The sequence below is a fragment of the Patagioenas fasciata genome, chromosome 3, assembly GCF_037038585.1.
Source record: "Patagioenas fasciata isolate bPatFas1 chromosome 3, bPatFas1.hap1, whole genome shotgun sequence".
NCBI lineage: Eukaryota > Metazoa > Chordata > Aves > Columbiformes > Columbidae > Patagioenas > Patagioenas fasciata.
The window spans coordinates 100862603-100870782 of NC_092522.1; the positions used below are offsets into that span (position 1 = coordinate 100862603).

Sequence of the window (8180 nt, forward strand, 5' to 3'; positions counted from 1 at the left end):
TTTTCTCCCAGGCCACCCTAGGTGCACAGCAATAGCCTCATAAAGCAGTCTTTGTCATCCCGGTTTCATCTGTAACTGTGGGTTTGTACCTAGATCTCCTATGGAGACACCTGAGGCTGAAACACTGCAGAAGATCTCAGCAGTGTTTGAAATCCAAGTGGTGCTGGACAGAATCTGGATTTTAATTACTTAGGTAGCAAAAGGGTTGAAAGCCCCTGCAATGTGCAACGCTTCTGAAACTTGTTTCCTCTTCTCTAGATCATACGTGTCCTCTGGTGGTACTACTTCTCCAAACTCATTGAGTTCATGGATACCTTCTTTTTCATTTTGCGGAAAAATAATCATCAGATCACTGTTCTGCATGTCTACCACCATGCAACGATGCTGAACATTTGGTGGTTTGTTATGAACTGGGTGCCTTGTGGTCACTGTAAGTACTGGGTTATGGTGGGGAATGTTTGCAAGAAGGGCATCATTTTGGTTTTCTTTTGGTAAAACCAAACATCTCTGGTACCTACAGCTGTAGGGTTTGTTCTGACCAATGTTAAGCTACTTTGCTGAATTGCAGCTGTTACAGGTAGTTGCAGATATTAAGCTGCACACAGAGCCCCTAGAAAAGTCTTGTCTATATAGCTTGAAGGATTTGTGTGACAGCGTGACATTTATCAGCTGCAGCAGTCCAGGTCTGACACCTGTCAACTTTGCTTTCTCTTTGTGCGGTGGTGGCAGACCCTCTGATGAAACAATGCTCTTTTCCAAGTGAGGTCCAGACGCTCGTTTCAGCTGCAAGATGGCTAATAGTGACTCTTGTCCCTGGCTCTGTCAAGTTCACTTGAGATGTTATTTATTAGTTTAATCTCATTATACCACAAGCCATAACAAATGATTTCAATTAAAATCTTGTCCCCTGAGCACTAACGAATTAGACGGAATTCATCTTAAGTGGAAGATTTCCATGTGTCTCTTGTCTAAACCCTGCTGACCTCTGGCAATCTTGCTTTGATTCTTTAATTTCATTGCTTTTAAAGGGCATATAGTTTCCTAACTTCATTAGCATGGTTTAGCTGTGGTTCAGAGAAGCAGCTTATAGATACTGGCTTTGTTGAACACTCATCCAAGAGAAACCTTTTCAAATTCAGTGGACATGAACTCCCGGCAGCGCAAACCAAGATGCTGGGTTGCTCAGGAGTCTGCTTTCTGAGCCAAACAACATAGAAACTCTTACTTGTTTTGTGTTGTCGGCACAACTGTGAGCAATGCTGCGCTTATAAAAAGTGTGCATCTGGAACCACATCCTCCTCCAGGGAAGTCAATCCCTGTTTATACAGCAGTCAAAAGTGCAGATACTGAGTCTATCTTGTGTTTTTGCGGTCTTGAAAATACTTTGTGCTATTTCTGGTGATGTGTTTTTCTTCTTCCTTTCCAAGCTTTATGTTCTGCTTGGTCATCACAGTTCTGTGCAGTTTGGTGTTAAACTAAGAGTTTCCCTAATGTCTAAAGGTACTGTGAACAAGGACAAATAAAATAATTAACTTGCAGTTTCTGAAGATATCTGTTGCTTTTGGTTATAAATGACAAAACAGGCTCTTGCCTGAAGGAAGTGAAATAAGCCTAAAATTAGACGGATGAAGCTATCAATTGTTGGAAATGCTTACGTGCCTCCTTTTTATCAGTTTCCTCAGTTCCCTTGAGAAGCTGTAATGTAGATGTGGAAAAGAATAAATCAAGGAAACAAACCCAGAAAGCTTGTATAAAGTGCACAGCTGAGCAGAAGAAAAATCGGGGCGGGGGGGGGGAAATCTCTTGCCTGTTTTCTAAGAGAAATCATATTTTAAATAGCAACATTATGAACTTGTTATTTTTGTAGGTTCCATGAAAGAGCATGTTCCTGGTAACGCAGTGTACTTTCTTTTTCCTTCATCCTTTTTTTAGCTTACTTTGGTGCGACACTGAACAGCTTTATCCATGTCCTCATGTACTCCTACTACGGATTGTCTGCTGTTCCAGCGATGCGTCCTTATTTGTGGTGGAAGAAGTACATCACTCAGGGGCAGCTGGTGAGTGACGAGCTCTTCGGTGCTTCAGCCACCTCTTGTATTTGTGATGAGGTCCTCTTGTCTTTACTGAGTTGGAAAATTTGGCAGGGGGTAGAAGAAAGGAGAATGAAACCTAGTACCTTCTGCATCTTTAAGTGCCTAAATCACCTTAGAAATCCAGCTTCTGCACCTCCCTTTGCTCTGTTTTTAGGATGCTGGGACTGACGGTGTGCACAAGTCAGTGCTGAGATCAGTGGGATATTTTTCCATCTTTCCATGCCATGTGGCTGGATGTGTTTGGGAGTCACAGCACTGGGTTTTCTGGGACTTTCTAGCCAGGTCAGAGGGAGCAGCTTTTCTTCCAGGCCCACCTGAGCTAGCACGCTCTTCTGTGCTTCGTGGCTGAGGCTGATGTTGAGGTGACAGACCAGAAACCAAGTGCAATGCAGTCCATGGCTAACAAGGCCCTTCATTCTAGTCCTGTGGGACAATGACTTTTCTGTCTCACTTTTGCATGCAGTTGAAAATGGTTTATTCAAAACTGCTCAATATTTCTGGGCTCCTTCTGCACTTTAAACGGGCATATTTTTTTCTCTTGTAATTCTGTGTTGGACTCCTTGTATCCATTTGTGTTGTACAATGATGAAGCGCAGATCCTGTGTACTGGAGGTGAAAAGAGCAATGAAGTTAAGCACTATGGCACGTGCTGTAGTGATACTACACGAGAACCAGGTTTCAGCATGTATAACGTGTCAGAACACCACAAGTAAATGTGCATGGGTGTTCGCTCTTCCCCTTTTTGTATGTGGGGAAGCTGAAGCCTAGAGATAGACTTATTTTGTTACCTTCCCCCCAACTGCCGCCTCCCCCTTAGCACCCTCCCAGACCTGTGAATGGGTTTAATAACATTTTCTGGTGGTGATTAATAATATTTGCTACCAGCAATTCAGAGTGGTGATTCTCAAAATGTTTTTATTTTTTTAGCACTCTTCCTTCCTGAAGGATGGCAAAGTATTAAAGTATTATAGTAGTGGGGATCGTAGCTGGCGGGGGGAAGGGTGTTGGATTGTTGCCTTGTGGTTTTGTTTTTGTGGGTTGTTTTTTTTTGTTTTGTTTTGTTTTCTTGTTTTTGTTTTGGGTTTTTTTGTCTCTTTCAGATTTAGGCTCCATTCTTCATCCTGGTTGTTGGAGCACTACAGAGTGCAAGTGTCTTGGTGCCTCATTCCTCTCCTGGCTGTTGTCATAGCTGCTTTCACTGCTCTGCATGCATAGCTGTTAGGGCAGCAAAATAGCAGAGCAGAACACAACAGTCTTTCCCTTTATAAATCAGCATTCCCTAATCTGGTAGCCTTCATGTAAGGATGAATTTTGCCTGGAAGCCTCTGCAGAAGTTAAGCCCAGACTCTTTTTTCCAAAAGAGATAATTGAAGATAATGAACCCCAGTCCTCCTCCTTGCCTTCCCAGCTTCCCTGCAGCCTTCACCCCAAAGGCAGTGCCTGTCTGTGGGAGAGGATTTCGGGATCTGTGTGTAGACCCAGTGACCTGAAATCTTAACTGAAGCAGTGAGATGCAGATCTACTCTGTCAGGATGGTTGAGTCAAACCCTAATGAGATCTCACTGGGAAGAAGGTGGTCTTAGTTCCTTAGTATATTTATAAATTAGTTCTACTTCAGTTACTCTAGTGCTTTAAAATGGAACAATATTAATCAAATAAAACCACTTAAACAACCAGATACCACAACCTGAATGTCCGCTAACTCATGTTTCCACTGTTAGCGAGACAGAGAAGGTAAACTTGTCAGACACACAGTATTACATATTTTTGACTTGTTTTGGAAATAACTAATGAGATTTTGGTAAGAAATGTCTTTTGTTCCTCCTTGTGTTGATGTACTCAGTTTCTCCTTTTTTCTCTCTCCCCAGACTCAGTTTGTCCTGACAATCTTCCAGACCAGCTGTGGTGTTGTTTGGCCATGTGCATTTCCTCAGGGCTGGCTGTATTTCCAGATTTTTTACATGATTTCTCTGATTATCCTCTTCACAAATTTCTATATTCAGGTAAAAGCAATTTGTCAACTCTTTGTAGTGTTCTGCTGGCTGTATCACATTGCAAAGCTGTTTACAGAAAGATAGGCTTGAAAAAGCCTTTTGCTGACTTCCAGTAACACGTGTAGGTTCCTAAAGTACCATATTTGTTGGTTTGCCATCCAATTTTGAAACATCTGATGTTTTGTATCCACAATATCAGTAAGCAGAGTGGGACAAAGAGGTGCTTTACTAATGCAATTTTAACTGCAGGTAAGGGAGAGCAAGACTTTTATTTAAACAACAGCTTTCCAGTCTGAAATAAAAAGCAGCCTGGGAAGCACCCAGAGGAATTGTTCATTACTGCTCTTTCAAGGGGAAATGCTTGTTTTATACCCAGGGAAAGTTCCCAAGCTCCTAACATACAGACATCTGGTTTTGGCTCACCTTTACAGGCATTTGTCTTTATTCCCATGTGAAAAATTAGTGGTTTGAGTTCTGTTCCTACAAAACTGATTTCATGCCTGAACAGACCCAGACTTGGTATGTGTTATTCTGAGTAGTTCATGATCAGGCTCTGTGCAAAGATGTGTACCCATCTTCCGAAAATCAAACCAACACGACTGACTGCCCCCAAACAAGCAAACTCTGTTATGTATTTTAAATGTGCCTTGAAAGATTTGGGCGTTTCGGGTCTGGCAAGAGTGATTAATGGGAGGAAGCACAGTGGCTTCCCTGTCTGATCATCCAGTACTTCTTAAAATTCTTAAAATTAGTTGCGTATGAACATGCTAATCAAACATGATAGTATATTCCAAATATGACTTGACTGTCTTCGTCGATTTTACTTGTATTTTAACTTTTAACCATTTAACTTTCTTTCACACACATGTATTTTGGTCAATGCGTTCATGTCAGGTGACTGAGCCCCTTTGACAAAGCCTAATTCATGTGTATATCTTCACTGTCTGTAGGGTTTTTTTGTGTCCCAAGCCTCTGTGATCCTGTTAGTTTCTGCTTCCCATGTTGGCCAGTGCAAATTCCTTTCATGTTTCTGTCTCTGACCTTCCCTCACTGTTCGTGTTTACCTGCTTCTTGTTCTGGCTTTCATCGAGGTACTGTCACCTGCAGTGCATCAAACCTCCTTCCTCACTTGTCATTTTGACTATATTCTTATGCCATAGCCTGCTCATAAAGTCGCTTCCTTTGTTTCTAATTTACTGTTAACAATACCAATGCTACCAACATACTACCAAGCCTTTTTCTTTTCCAGTGAACTAATTATCTTGCTGTGATGAATGAAAGGCACAGTGTAGCCTCATACACAAAAAGTTGTAGAGCTTGTGAGACTCTACCACCAGCACAAAGTCTTTAAAAATGATGGATGCGAATTTACTTTTGTGTTCCCAGAGTTATGGTGAGGGAAGTGGTTATGTATATCTATTTAAGCAAAACCATGTGTCTTTCCATATATTCTAGACTTACAACAAGAAGGCGTCCTCGAGGAGGAAAGAGTATCAGAACGGCTCTACGGCCACTGTGAATGGGTACACAAACAGCTTTTCTTCCCTTGAGAACAATGTGAAACAAAGGAAACAAAGGAAGGATTGAACACCAAACTGAAAAACCATTTTGATAACCCCAACAACAAAATCATCTGATTGTAAGCACAATAAGAGTTGTGCACTAATACTCTAACAGCTACTGTAACTATTCCTGCCTAGAATAGTGTGATTTATGTAGGACTTAACCAGTGCAAACACCCTAGAAACTGTATACAGAACATAAGAGTAGATTAAAGTTTAAAAATAATTCTGGGCTGTCACTGACCCTGCTATAGACTGTGGAAGGGAGTATTATTGTAGTATCCGACACTGCTGTTGCCTTACTAGTCTATATGATAGGTGCTGAATTATGATTCACGATTTGAAAACACTGTAATCTAAACCTCCTTTTTTTATTTTACTGTAGATCATGCATGTGATTGTAGAGGTAATTTGTACAATGCTGGTTTCAGTAGGTAAACACACATGCCTTAAATTAAAAGCAGGGCCCAAAGCTTATTTACTGGTTTAAAAATTAGGGTATGTTTCAACTTTTCAGTTGACTGGCTTTTTATTAAAAAGTCATTTAGAAGAATCCATTGATCATTTTACTGTTCTGTATGTGATACACGATGTTACGTATCTCTTACGCGATACAGTGAAATCGGAAATGGTGCGTTTAGTTTTGTATATTTGGCTTTAACTGACTAAACAGTCACAAACCAGATGGAAAAGTTATTTTACCTTTTTAATAGATCTTATTTTTTTATTTGAAGTGTGTCACTAATGTAAAATTAATTGGCGCTTACACAGTCCAGTAAGACTTAAGTATTGTCTCTAAGGTTTAGAGTGTATACAGGGTGGACCCATCTTTTTTTTTTAACTTTTTTCTTTTTTCTTATTTTTCTCATCTCTGAGAGTTCTTAAATGCTAAATGCAAAGTGGTTTTTAATATGGAAACGGGCAGAATTTCAAGTGTTATTACCATAGCCATATCCACGTTTTACAAGCTACTGTTTGAGTCTGTGACATATCTGAAAGTGTATTTAAAAATGAAGACAGAAAGATGCTTTTCTGATGGAATTGTCTGTATTTAAGTTGGTATCTGTACTGTTCTTCATGTAGCATATGTTCATTTTTTAAATGTGCCTAACACAAATATGTGGGGTTTTATTTTTCCCAAACAAGCAAAATTAAACCATCTAAACCTAATGTTTTTTAAATGTTACTGAAATGTGCTGGAGATGTCTTTCTGTAATGTGAGTTGTGTATGTCACCGGTCATGTTTTGGCTTGTTATCTGAAGATTTGGTTTGAGTGTTTGTTAAAGTTACCCCTTCTTGTAAAATCTTGCCTTGCACGTATGAGGAGTCAGTTGCAAAGCCAATATCTATTGCTGGTATTCCAGCATCTGCTGTGCTGGAGTTTGGCTGATGAATATTTTATTCATTTAGCTATGAAAAATTGAATTGTGCAAGACATTCTGCTGATTATTGCTCGTTTAACTATTTGGGTTTTGATATTTATACAAACGCCAGTTTTAACGTTTAATTTTTTCTTAATGAAACCTTTTTAAAAATTTTTGCACATCTCTTAGGGAATTAATAAGTTCTACTAGCCTTGTGGGTTTTCATTCCTTGTTCTGAAGGAGACAGTGTCTGTTATGTTTACATTATCAAAACTTGTGCATATGTCTTCATTTCTAGGTATTGGTTTGCAGAGTCTTTACATAGCTCAGTACAGCAGCTATAATGTTCACAATAGGCTGTCTAAATGTGCTAGAAATAAACCCCTGGCTCATCTGAATATACCTACATTGTTAATGTTTGACATGGTTTAATCATTAAAATACTTTTGATGATCTCTGCCTGAATCCTGGTGGGTTTGTACAGATTTAATGTGCTGCCCCATCCTGTGTCTGGCCAAGGAGTAACCAAGATGGCTCTGAGATGATCCATGCTGGGAGCAAAGCTTAACATGGCTGGGATGGACTTTCTGCCTCAAATGTCCTGTCTTTCAAATGGGAATAACACCTCTCTCCACAATGGGATCATTTTTGCAATTTCCGTATAACTCCTCTTGCTCTTAAGTGATGATTTCTGAGCCTTCTCCGATTTGAGTCTTTAATCAATACATTGCAACAAGCCCGGACAGCTTGGAGATGGATTTGGTGGAAACAGAACTACCTGCATAGCTGTCTGTCATCTCATTTGCAGGCTCTTAATGCAAGAAACATAGACCAAGGAAAGGGGGTTTGTGCTTTAAGTGAAAGGCTCAGAGGTTTCATGCTTCGCTGGTCTGTGAGGGAGCTCCAGATGCCTGGGATGGTTGCTGTGACAGTTTTTGATCCTGCATGTGCAAGTTCAGCTGAGCCAAACCTGCAGAGAGTACCTGGAAGGCAGAAGCCACAGCACCAGCCTGGCCTTCGCTGGGGAGCCAGGGGCATCTGGGCTCCTGCACTCCAGACCCGGCCTTCAAGGTCAGGGGCACACGGTGACAAAATGTGGTGCCACCACGTAGACCCAGTGACTTTGTCCAAAACTGGCAGGAGCTGTGGTCTTGGGAAGAGTATAG

The 8180-nt window shown here is 40.7% G+C and overlaps 1 protein-coding gene across 3 annotated transcripts in view; it reads left to right on the top strand.

The window, feature by feature from the left end:
• The window catches only part of ELOVL5 (ELOVL fatty acid elongase 5), a 38654-nt gene extending 31185 nt beyond the window's left edge, over nucleotides 1-7469 (top strand). For all 3 annotated transcript variants that reach the window (XM_065833916.2, XM_065833918.2, XM_071806987.1), the window contains exons 5-8: nucleotides 259-430; nucleotides 1933-2057; nucleotides 3962-4096; nucleotides 5543-7469. In XM_065833916.2, coding sequence (XP_065689988.1) covers nucleotides 259-430; nucleotides 1933-2057; nucleotides 3962-4096; nucleotides 5543-5674 — 564 coding nt within the window. In that variant the 3' untranslated portion in view covers nucleotides 5675-7469. The remainder of the gene's footprint in view (nucleotides 1-258; nucleotides 431-1932; nucleotides 2058-3961; nucleotides 4097-5542) is intronic.
• Nucleotides 7470-8180: the final 711 nt, after the last annotated feature.